Source organism: Hermetia illucens, chromosome 4, assembly GCF_905115235.1.
Source record: "Hermetia illucens chromosome 4, iHerIll2.2.curated.20191125, whole genome shotgun sequence".
Classification (NCBI taxonomy): domain Eukaryota; kingdom Metazoa; phylum Arthropoda; class Insecta; order Diptera; family Stratiomyidae; genus Hermetia; species Hermetia illucens.
The window spans coordinates 90,666,596-90,689,146 of NC_051852.1; the positions used below are offsets into that span (position 1 = coordinate 90,666,596).

The 22,551-nt window shown below is 37.6% G+C and overlaps 1 protein-coding gene across 13 annotated transcripts in view; it reads right to left on the minus strand.

The window, feature by feature from the left end:
* The window catches only part of LOC119655946 (heterogeneous nuclear ribonucleoprotein L), a 440,324-nt gene that overhangs the window by 11,535 nt on the left and 406,238 nt on the right, over positions 1–22,551 (minus strand). For 11 of the 13 annotated variants that reach the window (XM_038062138.1, XM_038062141.1, XM_038062142.1 and 8 more), the window contains one exon: positions 17,874–18,078. In XM_038062138.1, coding sequence (XP_037918066.1) covers positions 17,874–18,078 — 205 coding nt within the window. The remainder of the gene's footprint in view (positions 1–17,873; positions 18,079–22,551) is intronic. The other 2 variants (XM_038062140.1, XM_038062139.1) reach the window with 1 other exon arrangement.

Genomic DNA, 22,551 nt, shown 5'->3' on the forward strand with positions numbered 1-22,551 from the left:
TACTCCATCCTAAGCCATAATGTCAATATTACATAAAAGTGCATAGCCTGATATATGTACTTAACGCATAGACAGTATTCGACAAATAAGAAAGATACAAAGCCTTTAATAACCGTCGAAGAAGCCTTTGCAGCCTCGATGCCTTTTAGCAAGGCCAGTCCTGAGAAATAAATATGTTTGCTTGAAGGAAATTCGAGCGAAAGGCCTTTGTGGGATCTGTAACTTATTCTGAAAATTTTTCAAGGATACTTGGGCACTTTGAGAAACATGATTAACTAGCAGATAAGCAAAGAATTCTTCGTGAAAACATCCCAACTAGAAACTCAAATAAGATCCTGTGCTACGCACGGCTATCGAAACTTTGCAAGAGGCTTTCAGAAGGGAAACTCCAAATGAACGGGTCATGTCTAACTGGTGCCTGTTTCATGAGAGGAAAATTTTCGTAAATAGTTATTTCAAAATTTTCAGTGCGCAGCAAAACGATTATTATTGAGAAGTAGGTTTAACAGCGGAGTAATCTGAGCAAAAAAGGCAAAACTGATTTCAAACGTCATGAAGAAGTGCAATCATTTTCTTCTTCATTGCGGTAATGTTCGCCTACAAGCGAATTCGAATGCAACTTAGGATATTACAATCACAGGGAAATTCTACAATAAAAGGATGAATAGAAGAGGATTTAAAAGAAAAGCAGGGAGCAGCAACAATAATAAAACGCAAAAGAAAATCTGTCATCCACCGAAAAAAAGGAACAAATCTCATTTGAAGGTTGGGAGTTACATTCAATACCACGCATAGCATATAGTATTTAATAGTTCGATAGTTTGCATGGTCGATGAACGGTGCAATGACCGATGTGGTTAAGCATCAATCTATCTAATCAAGTTCGAACCCTAAAATAGGAAAAGCAATAAAATACGAAATAGATCGAAAAGCGGAACCTCTACACCTCAAGTATGAAGGGTTTTGTGTATTTCTTGTATAATTATATTTGAGTGCAGAACTGTTCCACTTGTAAGTAGCTCGTAATGCAAGTATAGAACACACATTTAGAATACACGTTAAAGAGGGGTGCAAAACGTTTTTTTCGCCGAATAGAGCCGTGTGTCCTAAATTTTTGTAAGTGTTGTGCCAGTTGAGCTGCATTCAGATGCCGATTTCTCAATGATGTTGAAAACATAAACACCATTCTGTTGGCATGTAGCCCGTTTTCGTCCAGGCCCAAATCGCCTCGCGTCAGTTGATATCACTGTTGCACACGGCGACAGGAGTAACGCCTGCGTTTCTAGAAAAGTGCTACTGCCTCCCTCATTACTTCCCAAGAAGTCTACACACCTTTCAGATTGCTGACATTCAGCCGCTCGTCGATCAAATTAAAATAGCAATGGATTCTACTAAATGTCAGGCCCAGCAGTGGAGAGAGAATATTGGTGCAGAAGAAGTATAACTGAGGGTCAGCATTTCCAGATTTTGGAGAAAACAGCGATGGTGGATTCACCCTTAGTTAGACGTTGAGTTATACCGCGCTTGACATCCGATAGGAACAGCACTACTAATTCATCAACGTCCATTCCCTTAATCAATGCCGATCGGAGAAGTTTAATAACTCATCCTTTTTCTCGCTGGTATTACTTTTCAGTCAGTTCATCCTTCTGCGTTTCAGTGGGTTCCACATTGGATTTCAAATCGATGCACTTCAATCATATGTCGACTTAATAATAGAAGTTTCTCTGGAATGCTCCCCGCGGACAGAACAATTTATTGTTCTATTCTAGGTAAATAAATAAACAGAGGGATTTCATTTCCATTATAGAAAACCGCTGTCGGCACTTCTGCTTTACTATTACACCTACATAGGGAAGAAAATCTTTTGCATTTATTGTACTGCATACAGTCGACTAGATTGAAGTAATGAAGGCCTTCACGATCTCAATCGTATAATTAGATGTCAAAAAAATTGACAAGATTGTAGAAGTAACATGTCATTACAGCTTCATCAATAGGATTACACTACATTTACACTTTCCCCGTTTTTAATGACTGCATGCTAACATCAGAAAGTAATCGATAAACACTTTCAATGTGCGTCCAGACTAGCTGGCTATGTTACAGAAGTTTTAAACCACGCTGCTGTCTGACTGAGGGGTTAGGGGATGGCTAGGTAGTAATGGGGTATCACAAACGAATGGTAGCTATGTAATTTTGGCTTGGCTGCCATTCTATAGCCTGACCAGGGACTAGAAGTATGAAAAGATCTATATGTACGTCAATATATGAAAACTAAATGGAATGGAATGAATCGTTGTTAGAAGCTTAAAAGTTAAATGTTATTTGAGGAAAATTACACAGTAAATAAAATAAAATGCTCCATGTATCCGTTATTGGCCAGACAACTATGCACTCGTTCTAAGTGGATTTCATGAATTTGTATTTAGCTAGTTTTTGGATGTTTATCCTTATAAACTGGGGGGATTTGAAACAAATGTCATGTAATGGAAAATTGAGGGAACTTTAGGAGCAAATTTGCATCTAGTCTGCAATATGTCATAAGGAGATTATCCTTTAATTAATTAAAAACATAAAATTCGATGGCTTTTTACAAAAGGGTAGAGGGTAGTCACGAGAAGGTCCGTGCATATTAAAGAATAAATTAGTTTTGAAATTGAATGAAATACTACACAATAACAAATATTTTTTTGGATTGATTATATTATGTTCAGTTTTATTTCATTGATTAACTAAGGATCTAGCTGCATGTTCACTTGACTTGCTGACAGGCGGCATGGTAGAAGTGACGAAATTATGAAATCATTTACCACGCTTCTACATAGATAAAAAATTGGAAGCGTTTTTCCCTTTACTGCAAAAATTTTTTAGGGAATTGCAAAAATTCAAGCTACTCGCATAACTTTACCAATCAACCCTTTTTTAGAGCAGATATAGTCAGATTCATTTTCACAACAATAACCTAACATTCATCACAAAGGATTCGACGAAGTAGGTAGGTCGGCATTAAACTTGGGCCGTCATCGAGTTCTTCCATCATCAGAAGGAGTTCTTAAAATGATATGGCTTTTTGCGAATCGCTTCCCTTGAATGACAATTCCCAAATAAAATCAAGGGTACATCTTGAACTCTTTAAATTGTGTGCTTTTTATAATTTGGTTTCTTTTGTAAGAAAAATGCATATCAAATTTTGCGAAATTTGTACTTTGATAATCTACTATTATATATAACAAGTCGGGAAACCAGAAGCCGAGCGCTTCAAGTATGAAAGGTCTTCTTTGCTTCTTCTGTGAGTATATTTAAGTGTAGAACTATCCCATTTGTACGTAGCCTGTTATGTATATGTATTTGGCATGTCTGACTACCCACTTTAGTGTGATATTGATATTTAGTTGCAGTAAATTTACACGGTAAAGTCAAATTTGAGCGACTGTAACGTTGTTAGTAATAGTATGATTTTTATAAAACTTGGAGATAATATGCTTAATATTATATTTTATACTACTACCAACTTTTATAACTCTGGGATACATAAAGGGGGTTTTACTCAATTTTACCAAAAATATTATTAACTTAATTTAAACACATATAGATATGGAGAGTATTTTGAGGCCTGGGCACCATATAGAGACAGCTTTATGATTTTTTTTCAGATTTTTCGGTTGGGTAGTTTCTGAGAATGGGTCAGTTAAAGAAATCATCCCCTCTCACTCCCCACTTTTCTAATAAATCTCAAAACTAAGAGCGGCTTCGAAAAGTACTAATCGAGACCTTCCATTCGATACCCCACACGACTATATTCGGTGAAAAAAAATTGTACACCCACCTTTTACATGTATGGGACAACAACAAATCAATTGAGGAAATAGAGCGGCAAATAAAATTAAAAAATGTTCATTGTAAAACTAGGCATTTCGGTGAGAGTTGTTTCAAATATTCGCCAGAAAATGTCGGAAAAGGGAATGTAAGAAGAGATCCAACGTTAAGCAAAACTATTGAAAGACGAATTTTAAACCATAATTAAAATTTTCATGATATTACCGAGCAAATTGATCGTGATCTTCACCATAATGTCAGAATCCACGTTTCAAAAAAATTATTGCACAAAAACAATTATATCATAGACGCGCAAAGGTTAAGAAGCCCTTACAACGGTTTCGCAAGCTTCGCTTGGCTTTCGCGAAAAAAGAATCCAGACTTCTGGACGAAGCCGAAATAAACGAATGTCAATTGGGTGAAAAACAGTGGGTTTAAAAGAGAATTGGCAAAATGTTAGAATTGCATGATGTTCAGACAATTGCGAAATTCGTTAAAAGTCTTTTGCTTTTCGAATTGATTATTATATTTATTACACATTTCTGCAAAAGTGCGATCAAAAAGTTAATGCACTCTATATACGCATGTAAATTGAACATCGCCCGAGATTATTACCCTGATTTGGCTCAGGTACTCATTCACAGCTGAGTCAACTGGTATCCGACGTCAAATCACAATACAAATCCCACTACTGCCAGTGAGATTTGAACCGCGACCTTCCATACGACAACCTTGTGCTCTAACTACTCAGTTATCCGGACACGAGATATATGTATATCTCGAGTAATTGAGACTGATATACAAATAAACAAAGCTAAAAAGAAAGAAATAATATATTCCTAAGCAGTTTCCCTCTTAGTATCTGAGCCCGTTATTCTTATGTAAGTTATCTTAGAGTGCAGTAACTTTACAAGAAATAGAATATGTTGACCGACTGCAACTTTAATAATAATAGGATTTATATCAAACTTTTCGATATTATTCGTTGTTATCATTTTATACTTCTAAAAAGAAGTATCCAAGAAAAACAGTAGGACACCTAACTGCCAAGCAGAAGAAAGCACACCTTATTTCCTTTCATCGGATAGCAAAAAAAGAAGAGCTCGGTGAAAACATCGCTAGGTACATGCAGTAATGCCAACGCAATTTTTAAGAGCAAGGGAAAGAATGTAAAAAAGCAATTGAAATATCGTTCACTTCTTTGCCCGGCGTCATTTCATTGATTAAATGATTGGTTGAAAGTTTAGGAAATGTTCTAAGCGAATAGTAAAAGAAGGTTAAAGGACTCACTTAGAAATGACCTCACGAAAATGAGAATTTGAAACGTGGATACTCCCCAAAAGGAGCGCATAACTTGTGCAAATTTAACAAAAGATAAACTCGAGTAGGCATACACAAAACAGGGATGAGAGAATAAGAAGGCTCCAATTGTTTTCCCCAGGACTGAACATACTGAATTTTGAAAACTTCAGGAAGTAGTTGTAACCTTCTTCAGTACACTTTTACTTGAGTCCGCTTTCAGATATTTATAAGCTCCATCCCTCCTGTGTCTATTACTTAGTGATATTCTAATTATATAGGTATCCCACTTGCTACATTTCTTGAATATTGATATTGAATATTGGCATGATCAAACCCATTTCTCTCCCGTCCATGTAAGATTTCCAGGCTTTCTTGTGCGCCTAGTTTCCTGCTCTTACTGCATTCCCTAATTATGTATACCCTATCTTCACTATTGTCTTGTGATGTAATATTCTCCCTCTATGATATGTCGTGCTAGCATTGAATTCAGAAATCTGCCTTTCCCTTTTATTCTTGCTTGACGTTCCTATTTCTCTCCCATGCTTTCTCCAGAGTAGCGGCAGCAGTCTTAAGGTTTGTCCTATCTAACTCGTCTACCAGTTTGGATACGTTATTTTGTGTATTCCGTTGGACTCTTGCTTCAATTGTTCCATTTTGTCTTAGTTTGAACCTGGTGTATTCGACTTGATGGCAACATGTGCTAAACTCTTCTCTTTCGACGTTGTTAACAAAGGAGCCCGCACTTGTTGGAGTTTCCCTTTTTTGAGACTTTCAATTACGGATGGTTAGAAGTCGTTCTTAAATCTGATGATGATGATAATATATTTCTTTTCTTTATGGATCTTTCTGCAGTGAGGGCACTGGGAACAACCTGTAGTCATCACATGCAACGTTTACAAAATCATTCATTGTATGGGGGTGGAGTTCCTATAAAAATACTTTAATAATGTTGAAATTCAACAAGTCGGGATACCGGAAGCTGGAGACTTCCGCTAAAAGGCTTTGTGTTCATGTTATGTGAGGAACTCCCTATGCACGGGTTTCTATTCGTACATAGCAAAAAATGAAAAATATGCCTTCATTAATTGTTAAAATCTAGATATACATATCAAAGATATCAATATTTTGCTAATCCTTGCCTATCGAAATTAATCAGACTCATCTCCACGTATTTCCAATTTACCGCATCTCCACGTATTTCCACTTTTCCCCGTGCACAAAGTCATACAGATGTGTAAAGTAGATACCACTGATACTAACGTACACACAAGTCTATCCTATTGGACACTAACCGCAAACTTAATTAGCACATACATATACATACAAATGACTGTCTCGAGTAATTGATACTGATATACAAATAGCTAAAAAAATTAAAAAAAGGAAAATTTCAATGTCTCCATGGACCCCGCTGTTCATATAATTTCACTTCATATGATGATGACTTCTTAGAGTGCAATAAAATAAGTTTCAATGCCGATAACTTTGTTAACAATAGTTCGATTTCATTCAAACTTCCCAAAGTTACGTCTTCTATTATCCCTTACAAGAATTCCAAGTCTTCTTCTTGTACTTCTAGGATGAAATTAAGGGTGGTTTTTGGGTAAATTCTAAAATATAGTAATGTACTGTTATTAACTTTATTTTGACAGCTATCGGAATGGGATGTATTTTGAAGTCTAGATTTCGTATAGATGCTTCATTGTGATTTTTTTTACATTTTTCGGCTGGATAGGTTTTGAGAACGAGACCTGTTTCACTTTTTGGTGCACACATTTTGGGCCTTCACTTCTCTATGTGGCACCAAATATCAGTTTCGAAAAGTATCATACCAATCCAGCTTTTTCATTTGATATCCCACATGACCATGTTCGGTGGAAAAAATGTACACTCTTCTTTCGCATATATGGGGAGCCCCCTTCAAACCCAATACAAAATGGCGCCACTTGTCATTTGCAAAGGGGTTCACGGACCACACCTTTTTACTAAATTTCGTGACAATTGATTCAACCGTTTTCGAGTAAATCGCGTGCAATAGACAGACAGACAAACATTAAATAGATAGATAAAACCTTAAAAATGAAACTCCGCAAAGTCAATTTCCATTGTAAATGGTAAATTCTGATCCGCCACGTTTAGAACTTAAAGCATCTCCTCCACACCGCCGGTTCTTATGTAAGGTTCTTTTATAAGGCCACTTCTGTGATCCTGAGATTGTAGGCCAATCGAAATCTTCAAACTGAAAGCGTTTCCTAAAATGTTCCATCTCAAATTAAATAAACATTACTTTTCTTCGTCTGCTTCACCGAGATTCTCCTCCTGCTAATTCATCCCGAAATCTTGTTATTTACCACGCGCATGAAATTTCACAGCTTTCACAAATCCCGCCCATAATTTCACTTCCAACCAAACTGTCAATGCTAGACAGATAAAATCGATTTTAAAAAGGTTTTATTTTATATAAAACCTATGAAACGGGTTCCTTGTTTAACGTTCTAGAAACGCTTCAAAAAGTTATCCCTATGGTGCAAAACAGAAACATTACTTTGGCTTCTACTAAGCAGAAAACTGGCTGCCATACAAATCTATAGTACGGGATGAATACAGTCTGCCAATCTACTGGCTAAATAATAAGTGGGAGTAAGTTTCTAAGCGGTAATTTATGCAAAACCTTCTCTGAGGAAACATTTTTCACGCTCACAATTACCATCTCCGGCAACGGTTCAAACATATCTTTGTGTGGGCATCTTTTCAGATTTTCGCTAGAGAATTTATAAATTTTCTTGGCAGAACATAATCGACGATAATAAAGAAAGTTTGAATGGTACAGACTTAGAGCAGAAAGGCAAAAATAGAAGAGGCGCGCTTCACTTGCGAAAGTTATTTGTCGAAAATTTGTTCCTTTTCTGTGTCTATGAAATTTATCTCAGAACTCAGAACTTACTTGATCATAGATGTCCTATATCGCAATAACAATATAATAACTTATTCTCATTAAAATATTTGGTACGAAACACGCCTCAATAAATGTCTTTCATAATTTTCTGATTTGCTCATAATAAAATTTTGACGAAATAAATGGAGTAAATATTGAACAAACGTAGCACAAAACTTTCTCCGCACTTTAAATATTCAATAGATACAAATTACCCGGAAAGAAGATATTAAGATATATGAAAATCGTTAAATACGTGCTGGGAAGCTTTCCGACGTTTTCTTCTTGGTTAGTATACAGTTTTCCAGCCGAAAATGAAGGTCACCGGCGTCACTACTTTCGAAGAAAAAGTGATTATCCAAATGGAAAAATGTTGTTCTTGTGTAGTTGTTGGTTTGTTGTCTGAATTTGGAGTCGCCGATGTGGAAAAAATTTCGTTGTTTTCATGTCAAATATTAAAGTTAGCCACCCGCAAACTATAACGACCTGACTTTTCTACATGAGATACTACAATCTTTTGCAAATGCTAACAACAATTTTCGTTACTTTTTTAATCTTGATATAAACTGACGAATCCATTCACATTTGAATTGCAATTAGTTTGATTAATATTTCGAATCCTTCAGAATTTTCAGAGAAATGACTTCAGTATTCACTTGAACTTGAACGAGTAGAAATTAGAACACTTTTATACTGGGAAATCCTGCAGCTGAATTCGGGATTCAGTAAAGTAGGCATGTTCCCCTTTATTTCTGTAGCGACACTAAAAAGCTTAGCAATATTTTAGGCAGGCAAAGTTTCTTACCGTAATTGGAAAATACCATCGTAAATATCCTTTGCATGGGTTGCCTCTGACCGGAAGAGTGGAATATTCACGTTTCCCGGCCTCAGGGGACTAACAAATGTTGCTGCACTATGTACGTATGTTATGAAAATTATGATTCGCAATAGATAAAATATGTATAATACCTTGCAGTAGCAGAGTTTCTCCTTAAAAAGTCTTTGCCGATGCCATTATGTCCCGCATTATTGATATTTGAGGAACAAACGGTGGAATCTTCTCAGAAATCGGAACGTGCAAACGCTTCAATTAAATCGATGAAATACTATTCTGCCACATAATATCTGTGAAGGTGGAAGTTTATTCAAAGGGACCGAGGACAATCTTTGTACGTTTCTAAGCCAGCTTTCAATCAAATAAACACAGTTACAAGCATAGCAGGCCTCAATACACAACTGTGGAAATGTGTTTGCCTCAAAATACTCCACAAATGTTAGTTCTACGGAATATAAATTTAATATATCGACTTGGCAAACATGGTAGAGTAAACTTTGAGAGTGTTTTGTTTTCATTTTCCTTCACTCCCTTCATGAATTCGCTTGGAAGCATCACATTTATATTTTCAAAATGAATTTCAAGTGTACGGCACGTAACCAACATACATATCGTATGTTGCTTCTGGAGGGTATGCTCTTGTTAGCAGAAATTTAATATTTGTATCCTTTTGAAGACAGAATTTAAAATTATCTCAATAGGAGAACCCGACCATGGATCAGTCACTACTGTTGCTTTTACGTGTTGAATCCTCGTTCTTTTTTATCCTTAGATAGAAAACCATTTATTCCAAAATGTTTCTCACGATACCAATTAGAATCTTGATATATTTTCGTTTATGAGAAAAATCATTCCAGAGCACAGACGGATAATGAAAAGAAACATCTTTGCTTGTTAAGTCTTTGGTAAGTCTAATTTATGCTTTCCTTCTCTAATCTTTTCTTCATAAACTCTCTGAGATAGAGAATCTGAGTTTCCTAATCAGGCTATCCTAGTTTTCAGATTTTCACAAATAATTTTGTACAATGGTGGATCCGTGCATAGGAAGATACAGCAAATAAGAAAGTTTTCCGCTGCTGGAAACTATTTCCGGAGCGGAAATTAGAAATGTCTTGACGTGGAAATCAGGAAAATTAGCAGTGCCACGAAGAATAAGCGCATTCCGCCATCCGATTCCAAGTAGAGTTTTTCACTTCGTGAAAAATTTATTATCGAACTTTTTTCAATTAGCTATAACAAGTTAAGGATAAGGGAAATATCTCTGCTTTTAAGGAAAACATTCATTCTAGACAACACCGCTTGGTTCAGTGCAAAGAACGTACCAACTTTTGTTTAATTCCACTTATACGGAAGACTGGATGCTTTTTATATCCACAAAATAACAAACCTGAAAGCTTAAAAACTTTAAAAAATTCTTTAAATTCAATTTAAGAAGGTTACATTACATCTGATATTCAGGCTTGATTAGCTCCCTGGATACTGCTTTTTCATTCACTCAAAAAATTTTCTTCCAACAAATCAGTCAAGTGGATTTAGTAACCCTGCCTTTTAATAAATTCTTTTCGATTTTGACAGTTACATTCGGTTAGGACCACTTAATGGACACCTTGTCTTTGTCGTCCCGCTCTAATAGACCCCAAATTCCTAAAATTTGACATTTTTGGCAATTTCTTTCAAATGATAGGAAAAACATGTGCGACCGTTAGCTACGGAGCATAGATTGGTTTCGGAATGTACAATTTTTCAATTATGACGATGTCAAAGATCTGTAGTGCATTTCAGCGACAGTTTCGGTCAGGTTGGGTAAAAATGAAGAAAAGTCATGATCACGACTTATTCAGAACATACTTCTACGGTCCGCAAACTAGGATAATTGCGATTTATGCAGTAGTTTTTTTTTATACATTGGAAAAACTGTGAAAAAACACCTAAATTCACAAAAAAAAAGTTTAAGAAGGCACCAACAATTTAGTTTTTAATATTTTATAATAATCCTAGTTTGCGAACTGTAGTTAAGTCTGTACGTTCAAATGCCTTTTACTTTTTCTCTTTAAGATGACCGCAGCGCCCTCTAGCGTGGCAGCAGAAAGACACCTTTTTTTGGAGATGGGTGTATAAATTGCTCTGAATTTCAATAATGAACTACGCAATCGGGCTGGAAAAATTACTATGGACGCTCAAGATATTAATAAATTGATGGTGAAAATTCGTATTTGTATCTTCAGCCAGTTCTTCACAAAAAATTTCTAAAAAAAGCATGACCCCCTTGAAGCAACGAGCCAAACATTAGACGAACACACACAACCATAACGACTGGCATCCGAACCCAGCGCAGTGATATTGAGAAGCTGACGCTCCACCCTCTCAATCATCGCACCGTCGACATGATCGTTTCGTAAGGGCAACGAGGAGGATTCTCAAAGTTTATGCAATTTTCGTTAGTAGGCACATAGTATGAGCATGGAATCTGTTATATGGTCTGCCTATTGCAATTTATTGGTAGATTCAGGAATGTACATCACAAAAACGAGTGAACCCTTGACATACAACACACGGCTGCCGATCATCGATCTAAGCAACACTCTACAGGATAAACTGGACCCTCAGGTCGTAGGATGTCGACATTATTTATTAAATGACGAACAACGGAGGCCAGAAAGCAGAGCAGATTTCAGCGAAACGATGTCCTCATTTCCACCTGTCAGCTTCATAATAGCAAAGGCGTCTGTGCAGCCAAGGAAATTGTTGGATTGATGTAGGGTAAGTCACCATACCCCTATTAAGGTTGGGCTATTCAATGGAGTGCGAGTCCCATAGTGCTTTTCCCAGTAAGCGGAGGAAAGGGCACGTCATTAAAGTGCTGTCAAACCTCTTGTTGATACTAACCGGGTTAGGTGTCTCATCTTATATAGAATTATTGATGTAGTCTAAGGAAGTAGACTGGAGACGATTCTTCGGTGAGCATAGCAAATATAAATGAAGTTAGAGCATCAAGACGAATGGGGATCCTACGCTGACTTGGCGTGATAGTACTTGTGGGTTGCTGGGTTAGTTGCCATTGGGAGGTTCAGGTCTCGAAAATCACCTCGATGGGGTAGAATTACTCGCGGCATGATTAAAGTGGGCCATTTAGGGACGCTTGCGACCAAAAATTACTGAACGAGAATAATAATAATAATCGTTGGCACAACAATCCATATCGGAATAGGGCCTTGAAGTGTGTTAGAGCACTTAATTAAAGACCGTAACGGTACAGTACACTGTAGGAGGCAATGTAGTCAGCATTGCGTTCGTCCGAAATTATTACCCTGATTTAACTCAGGTACTCATTCACAGCTGAGTCGACTGGTATCCGACGTCAAATCACGATACAAATCCTACTGCCACCAGCGAAATTTGAACCGCGACCTTCCGTACGGCATCCTTGTGCTCTAAACACTCAGCTATCTGGAACGAATGCTACATTTAAATGGCAGATTAGATGGCACGAAAGTAGCCTCACATATGAGTATGTGAAATGTATGTCTACCAGAGGGAGCTGCATCGTAGACTTTGGGCTTAAAATGGGCTTTTTCCTGACAGGGCATGGAAGCCTGAATAAGTTTCTCTTGTTGCGTAGTCTTACAGTCGCTATCCTTTTATGACGTAAAGCCTTGCTATTTGAAAGAGACAGGCAGGGAATTATTGTTTACGTTGGTTTCTTAATAACGAATACTACGTCATTAACAAGAAGAAAAATGCGGCACAAGGACATAGAATTAAGTAATACTGCTGATATCTTTCTCATAAAAAGAAATTATAACCTGTAAATGGCGAATTAGGCAAATAAATAATAATGTCAAGACAATAATTAGAAATTTATAAGTCCGCACGTACACTGATGCTGTTCGTTGTACATAAAAAACTTAATCACTGAATGAATTTTCCCATGCGTCAATGCATTCCTATGCATCAATTAAGAGAGCCCACTAAACTTAAAAAATGCCAGCAGCGAATTTGCAAACAAGACTCGAACAGTGTACCGCCAACGGCAAAGCAAAGGAAGTAGTGGCAATTTACAAACCGTTCACATTTTTAATTCGGTCACCAATATCGTGCCTCCCTATCCCATGAGCGAGATGTTATCGCATTCTAATCCATAATTACGTTCACAATGTCACCTGCTCACAGAAAGCACATCCCTCGTTTATATAAAAAAAAATCTCCCTTCGTCCATAGCCCTGCGTAACTTTGATGCTCCTTAACTTTTTCAGAATTTTCCAGTCAAAATATTGGCAGAAATTGGCTCACAGACCATGAGAGTATACCGCGAGGTAGTCACCAGCAACAGCCCCACATCCAACTCATATCTGCTGTCACTACAACCTCCAAAGTGCAAAAGTACAATGTCACAGGGGAGAAGGATACTATTCAAAGTCCCACCACTTCACTTCGGTCATATCCAGACTGTCCAACCGATGAAAGATCAAGTTGGAGAAATTAAGCAGCCTGGAGCTCTCTACAGTGTTGTGGAGTAGCATGACCACACTTCAGCAAAAAATCGTATACTCTTTTTTGTTAGCCAAAGGTTGTTGCCGCTTGGTTGGTCTCTATCCGAGATAGGTTGCTAGCCCATAAATTTCTATCCTCCTTGGTGACCATTCGCGACAACCGAATGGAAGCGTAAACCATAACTTAGTGGGAATTGGGATGCAATAATCCTTCCATAATTAGCCTTAATTGGATATTTTTGGCGAGCTTTAATATTTTCGAATACAAAGTGGGGAAGATTGATTGATCTGAAGTCCTCTAGGTCCTCATCGATACATTTGCCTGCCATCGGTATGTAAACTGTATACTATGTAGCGCAAATCTAAAAGTTTGGGAGTGGTTTGATAGCCTCTACCATAAGATTGTACAGTATCTCCTTGTGATGTAGGAAGTATCTATGATTGGAAACTCTGCAATACTCTTTCTTGGGAATTTAGTTGTCAGTTAGTCAGGTAATAATAAGGACCTAGTCCCAGGCATTACAATCTCCACGACGTAGAAGGCAGAATGCTGGTGTGTTGCCCATATTCGTGTGGATTGCGTGTCTATTCAACTATGTTTAATTCTTAAAATTTAAGTCAACGAACGAAAAAATATCTAAGCTTTCCTTCATAGTTGTACGGAAGGTCAAACCTGATTGGTGGCAGAGGGATTTGTTATCGTAACTGGATGTCAGATATCAGTCGATTCAGCTGTGAATGAATACGTGAGTCAAAATCAGAGTAATAATCTCGGACGAGCCCAATAGTAACCACATTGTCTCTTACGGCGTACTGTAGTATACCGTTAGGTCTGGAAGTGCTCTAACACACTACAAGCCCCTGATCCAATATGGATTGTTACGCCAACGGTTATTATTATTATGTTGATAGCAACTCCCTTTAGCATCGCCTGCTTTCGAAGCAATAGATTCATCAGTCAGATTACTCGGTTTCAACACAAATAATTTTCCTTTGTTGGGGAAGATCCCCCACCCACGGCTGACGTCCTTCCTTCCACGATATCGACAGTTTCACGGTAAGTGCAATATGAGTGGAACTCGCTAGCTCCATTTTAAGGAATTCTGCCTCACTTTTGAAGAGTTCTCGCATAGGGCGTTTCTGGACTGTGATCGTCTAAAGGCAAGCAACTTATCCAAAGATAATGTACCCGGCTTTGCTTTCTCTCCTACTAAAGTCGATTTTGATTCAAAGATAGATTCTATACTTGTATGGATTTACTGGTTTCATCCTGCCAAATCTTGCACCAAGTGTAAATGCCTTAAATGAAGCTTAAAGTGCCCAAGTTATTCAAAATAATCTTTGGCGCAATGCTGACCACATTGCCTCCTAGTGTACCGTTACGGTCTTGAATGAAGTGCTCTAACACACTTCAAGGCCCTGATCCAACATGGATTGTTGCGCCAACGATTATTATTAATCTTATTAATCTTATTAATTATTAATGCGCAATTTAAGGTAAATGTTGTTTCACCTTGGTTTCAGACCTCATTTGCAACTTTCATGGTGCTGTTTCAATTCATCCATTCGTCAATATGCCTAGCAACCTAGTGGATTTCGGCCTAACGCTCTCTCAGCCTGTCAAGATATAATTTTCAGTGTAGTAAGGATTTTTCTGCTAATGCATATTTAACTTGAACCATAATTAATCGGGTTTATAAGGCTTTTTGTCTGAGAAATTTGCTTCAAAGATATTCATTCCTCCAATACCATCAACTACTTAGTTTGGCTGCTGCAGTAATTTTATATCACTCCGGGCCTTTCTCGAAACTAAATGAATTTTTATTCGAGTGAGTTTTCTCAGCCATTGTCGATGTTTGGATAAACTCCATCTCGTAAGATAACAAAGTTGAAGAGGAAATCACACGAATTAAATGGGAAAAAACATCAGGACCTGACGACATTGCAACTGAGCTCTGGAAAGCTAAGAACTGGAACCCAAAGTGATAGTGTCCACTGAATAACGGCAGGCAAATTGTAATCTGGACAGTAGCAGTATATAAAGAATAATACCCAACAAAAACGTGAAATTACTGGCAAAAAGACATTTATTCTTCTTCATTTCTACATGTCTTTCGACCTAGAGACGAACATCTCGTATTCAATTTCAAAATTGATGTAGATTCCAATCGTCGCGTGTTCAAATGTCTATTAATTTTCATATCCACCATACAATAAACATTTAATAATTTCTAAACTGTTTTTAATTTTTTTTAAAAACTACAATTTATAAAAAAAAAATCAACAATATTTCCCTTAATATTCATTTCCTACCATATATCATGTCATCCTTTAAAATTACTCATTCAACCAAGTAGCGCTTTCCACTGAGCGAACCCTTAAGTACAAAATCCTAGAGGAAAACTCATTCATCATTCTCCATCTCACACCCAGGCCATTTATCGCGTACGTTATTATTTGTTTGGAAAAACAAGCGGATCTGCAAATTATGTAAATTTACGGTTGGGTTGTATCCTTTTTCGAATTTCCTGTTGCCGGCAGAATAATATTTATCAATTTGCCATGATACTTCCTACCACTTTTCTCACATTAACGATGTTTCATAAAAAAATGAATTACATTCTCAACTTACGTTTGTAGGCATATAAGCTTTTCGCAACTAGTCTCATATTTAGGAGAGGCTTCCACGAAAATGGCAAAGGAAACTCAGATAATTTTCGGACATTTTCACTTATGAAAAAAATAGCACAACATATTTGAGGTCGAATGTTTTAATTGATAGTAAACCAAACGAACGAGATACTGCAGAGAAAAAGTTTGTGGCCGATGGAGAGCGAGGCGTTATTTAATTGCTTTGCACAGAATAAAATTCTATCCACTGTTGACGGTTCTGCTTCTCATATCTGCAGCTTTCCATTGTAGTGCCTTGCATTGGAATGAAAATCATTTCTCATTTGAAATCCATTGCCGTGGGTGCCTTCTGTAAACACGAACATACATAGAGAGAGGGGATGATATTTATGATCTAAATTCGGCCTCTCCAACCTCAAAACTGCACCAGCTAGATACAGGTGAAACGCTCATGAGAATCGCAGAATGGATACCGGAAAAGCGATTTTTTCCACAGCATTTGTGCTGAATATTCTTTATAAAAAAATGCACGATATGCATTAGCGAAATGAAAATTCCAGGTGAAGTGCTAGGAAAAGGTTAGGCGCTCTTAGGCGATGCTTTACGACCAAGGATGAATGCACATCATGTTTAATCGAAAATTATTTCGTAGCGTTTTGTGAAATGGAGCAATCTGAATCGGGGAAGTCCTAGTGGCTTTCTCTCGGATAATAATATTACAGATATGAGAAATTTCTACTTAAACCTGATACTGATTAGAAATAATTACTATCTGCGTCAATTTATTCATAGTGAGTGAGAATTGTAGACTCGGGAGGGCATGAGGTATTAGACTCCATTTGCCATTTTTTGAAAGCATCAAAAATCAATGCCTAAACCATTTATTATCGTTTTGCTAACATACCCATTTACCTCACTTCTTAGCCGTACGCTTTTCTATCTAATAGAAAATCAGAAAGTTGATGTACTCTTAAATACAACAACAAGGAAATGAAGCGAAACTTGAAACTCTCAATTACGGTGTACTTTTCCGAGCAATTGCTCCTTGAATTGAAAATGAAATCGATACCCCCCGATTAGGGAATTAAAATTAGTTCGAAGCTAACAACGCAGTTAAGCAGTAAAACGTTGTACACATTTTCCAAGTCAACGCACGATTGGTAACATGCCAATGTGTACCAACTTTTTCGCTAACTAATCAAGGAATGGAATTACAATGAGCCTTAATTATCGAAAGCGGTACTCTTGAAAAATGCTTACGTTCCCCAGAGGGATGGAATCAAGTCAGCACTATAAGTACGTTGAAATTACAGAAAATTTCACTGATTTGGCACAACGAAATCTGGCGTGCAGGTCGAACATCAGGATCAAGTCTGTTTCACCTCACTTCAATTTGAGCGCTGTGATTTCAAGCAAATTGGTCATTAACTAGATTCGGTTCAGCCATTACACCGAGGCCAACACTTTCCCAGTTCCTACCAGCCCACCACAATTTAACGTTGTTCAACCAGTTTAGGCCACATCCATCAATCACTCACCAAGAGTAAATTAATAGCTTCGTGTGTTTGACTACCATCGATGAGAAGGCAATCGATGATGTTTCCAGGAGGAGCCAATCCGGGGATATTACTGTAGGGCAACATCCCTTTGGCTTTAGTCGAGTATATTTCAAGCTCAGGCAGCTTTCGAATTTCGGCTGATGAAACAGTATCATGTGCGGATATACATAGAGAATAATTAAAATTAACGTTGCATTTAGGTGTTGTAAGTGGTGGATCAATATCGAGTAATGGCATGGTTCACTCTTCGTTCATCTCCAATTATTACTTGGACTACTACATATAATTATAGTAAAACTCACCCTTGCCTTCAATCGGTAGGTGATTGCATTTCATTATTGCTAGAACAGCTTGAGCGATACTAGAAAATTCTATTAGGCCGGACGATGAGCGTTCTGTTTTAAGCGGGAACATTCGAACCGAAGTTGGGGGTACTTCCTTAATATTAAAAATTCCTATCAGTTGTTCATCGGTTAGACCGGGTGGTGTATTGAAAAAGTGTAATATCTGAAAGAGAAAAAAAAGAGATTAATTAAGTTTAAAATAACATATAAATGGTTATAATTTTACAAATATAAGCTAGAAAATTTTCTCTTGGAACTGTTTCCGGTGTTCTTCCTTCTACCTCCTATTTTCATCTGCGAGTTATGATGTCGAGCTCAATAACGGAAGATATAATTTTGTTGAACACATATGCTTTGGTTCTTGGGTTTAATGAGTAATGTAGACTCTAGGAAGATTAGCAGAAACTTACTGAAAAGGTGAAAATCACCAACATTTTCTCTTTATGGAAAATGAGCAAAATAAGGAGCTATACTTTCCATAAAGTTGGGAAACGCCGCAATGGAAATTAATATATTATTAATATTATTAATATTAATCCTTGTCTGTTATCGAAAAATGCCTTGCAACATTGCGATAGTTCGAGAGATTAAAAAGTACAGATTTACAAAAAATGTACACCATCTCGCATGGAATATGCGACCACAAAATGGAAGCAGAACTCTGCGGAGGCTTCTTCAAGAAGTATGCTGCTGCGAAACAACTACAGTGGAATCCCCATAATTCGTACATCGATTAAATATGTCGACCCATAAAGTTAATTTTCTTTATTTTGTACCAAATCGTCAGTTCCTTGACGACACGAATTATCGAGGTCTGACAAAAACTTTCAGGAATTTTCAAATAGCGCGCCTTCTCGTTAACGTTGATAACTGGTTCAGTACTAATTTCTTAAGGGGAACCTTACTGAGTAATCTCCATTTGGTTTTGTTGCTCTTACCTTCTCCAAACCGATTATTCAGCTATTTTAATGAAGTCTGTTTTTCGTATTATGCGTTTTCTGTCATGGACGTGAAGGAGGAGCAACGTGTTTCCGTTAAATTGGACAAATAGTTCACGAAAACTTTTCAAATGCTGCGGCAAAACTTTGATGATGAAGTGAAGATGACCCTCGTTCCTTCAACATGAATTGACGTGTGACCATAGTGAATGCCCTTGTGCGTTCCAATCGTCGTTTGACGTTTTGACGTTAGATGATCAAAAAATCGCCTGAAGGTTGGTCAGAAGTTCTTGGAAATGGCTAAAGCTAATGGAAACTTCTTGAAAAACATGATTAGACGTGACGAGTCTTGGGTTTAAGGCTACGACGTGGAAACCAAGATGCAGTCGTCCCAGTAGAAGTAAAAAAATTCACTAAGATCAAAAGAATCTTGCCAGGTGAGATCAACCGTTAAAGTAGTGCCAATTGTTTTCATCAATTCGAAGGGTGTCATCCATCACGAGGTGAGACAATCAATCGTTATCGATACCTCTAAACCCTGAGAACTTTATGCCAAAAGGTTCGTCGGAGGAAGCCAAAATTGTGGGCAACACTATTTTTTTCCACCACGAGAACGCGGCTGATCACCTTGCGCTCCTCATTCGCCAGATAACTACCCTCGAAAACTCGATGAAAACCCTTTCCCGTTCCCCTTATTCTCTTGGCCTGGCTCCGTGTGACTTCTGGCTGTTCCCAAAATTCAAGTACCTAATGAAAGGACAGCGGTTTCAGACTATAGAAGATATCAAAGAAAAAACACTGAAACAGTTGAACAGCATCCATGAAACAGAGTTTTCCAAATGCACCGAACAATGGAAACACCGGTGGGAGAAGTGTATTCGCTGAGTATTTTAAAGGAGATAAATTAGAACAATTATAAATATTCGTAATAAAGAGTTACTGAGAAAGTTCAGAAACTTTTTGATCAGGCCACGTATAATGCAAGCGAAGGTTACGTTTATAGAAACGAGAGGCACTGCATATGAGAGAGAAGCCTTCACGATAAATACCTGCCGATTGCTAGCGTTTGGCGCATGTGACTTAGTTCGTATACTGTACGTGAAAAAGCGGATAGCAATATGGAATTTGAAGTTGCTTTTGTCTTAGACACAGTATTTAACTAGCGGGCCACGAACCTCAAATGTATCAATAAAAGAATATGTGCAATCGGTTTGAAGATCACATGTCAAATCCCTGCTCATTTATACAATTTTGTTATATTCTAGTGACATGAAAAATACTGGAAGCTGAGCGCTTCGGGTATCAAGGCTTTGGTTTCATCTTAGAAGAGGAGTTTTTACATTAATACATAGCTAAAGCCCACCATCCACGGTTAGTTTGGCTTGTCAATTATACCTAAAGAGTTCGTATTTGACCGGCGGCCGTAACGTGGATGGGATGCAGTTGGTCTGCCAGTTTTGACTGCTCAGGCGGCCGGTGATCGACAGACATATTTGTTTAGGCCATGCCGGAGGATTCCATGTTTATTCAGGATGTGAATGAGAATTTTATGGGGATCTTTATCACTGGTGAACATTTCTGGTAAATGTTCACACACATAAATACAGCGATAATTTGTGTGTCAATTATTCACATTTCCAGCTAAATTGTAAAGGTTACCGGTCCCCAGAGTTCAAAGGAACTTCGGACTGGGCTGAAAACACAATGATGAACCCGGCAACGAAAACGAAATAACAATTTGCGCATTTCCTCGTGGAACGTGCGCTTCCTGTATAGAACGAATGCTGCTGAGTAGCTAGTCGATACCCTGTTCCAATATAAGGCTGATGTAACAGTGTTGCAAGAGATGCGTTGGACACGGACCGGTTTCCTGGAGAAGAGCCACTACAGCAAATATTATAGTGGCATCCAGTAAACCATGTGCTCGGAGTAGTTTCCTTAGTAAGCCAAAAATTGAAACCTACTGTTATCGGCTTTGAAAACATAAGCGGCTATGCACCCACCTTGAATTTTCTGTTCAGACATGCCAATTGTTTGATTAACTGTGTAGGGGGTAACATATGTTATGAGGTGCTTTTTGACGTGCCAACTTTATTTAACTATTAACAAGCTAAATAATGAGAATTAAAAGACATTGCTCTGTACTCTCAAAGAAAATGGTAATTGGTAAGAAAAAGTTGTATGGTCACATTTAATAGAGTTTTATAGCTTTTAATCATATATTTAGATTTTCATAATAAAGTGAACTCGACTTAAAGAAAAAAACTAATGAAAACCCATTGGGTTCCTGAAGCTACATGATCAGAATTAACCGACCCCTCCGCTCAAGTGATTAGAGCGCTGGGCTGTCGTAGCGGGAGGATACGATTCAAATCTCACTGGTGGAAAAGGGATTAGTTATTGGAACAGCTATGAATGAATGCCTAAGTCAATCAGGATAATAATCTTGGGCGAGCACAATGCTGACCACATTCCCTCCTACAGTGTACCGCCGTGTACGGTTACGATCTTTAATGAAGTGCTCTTCAAGGCCCTAATTCAATTTGATTGTTGTGCCAACGATTATTATTAATATAAACTGCGAAAAAAGCAGAAGGTGTTATATCTCATCCGCAAATCTTCCATTAGATTTTTTTTTGATTTTGAATAATATTCCTAAATTTGGCTAGTTTAATAATTAGCTTCAAAGTTAATTCATTCATCCATTTGCATTGTAAGCAGAGGGAATTCTTCTTGACGTTAAGTAAAACCTGTTTCCCTTGTAGGGATTGCAATTTATCAGTTTTTCAGCAATCAATTGTTTATTTGCGTTGTACTCAATACATGGTTACGGCAAACTGGCTGACAGTATGACTATCACCACAATTCACCCTCTCCCTTGGTTCAACGAAAAGCATAATTATACTGATATAATTCGGCGGCTTTTTTGGGTAATATTTCAAATGGATTTTCACAGACGCTATTGATTTAATTTTTCGAGTCGGTAGTGAAAGCGTATAGTGTCTGATTATCGTGGCAACTTGCTCTAAATTACTTCCTCTTTAGCCAAGTCCCTTTAGTCCATGGAATACTAATCTTATAGGTGAAATAACTTTTATAAGTCAGAGCTCCCTTTATTTGAAAGACAAAGAAAAGTTGTTGGATAACTTCCTCCACTTTTGAATAACATGTTTAGTTTCTTCACTTTTATCTACAATCTATTTAAATGTAACAGTAGCAAAGTTGTTTGCACGCAATCATTGAGAACCGCTTTTCATGTTTGATTGATACTCTTCCAGGATATGTATGTCAGCAGAAAATGGCGTTAAAAGAATTTCAAAGCAAATACTAAGTTCTAAGTCTTACTATTAGGCAGTCAAGTGAAGTTAGTTGCGATTTTGCTGTACCACCGGTTGGCACTGTTGGTGTCGGATAATGAAGTATAAACACTCCTACATTTAATCAAGGAGTCATTTCAGTTTTGACCATCGTCGTGATAACAGTGAATAGAAAAGAAAAAAGGATGGAAAAGAGCTAAGAACGTATAGTTTTTTTGTATAACTTCAAACTCGGTCATAAAGCAGCGGAGGCGAACAAGAACATTAACAGCGCATTTGGAACTGATACGGTAAGCACACGAATCACATGGCGGTGATTAAAAAAACTCCGGTCCGGTGACGTAAAGCTTCAAAGTGGGCCACGGGGACATCCAGGACCAT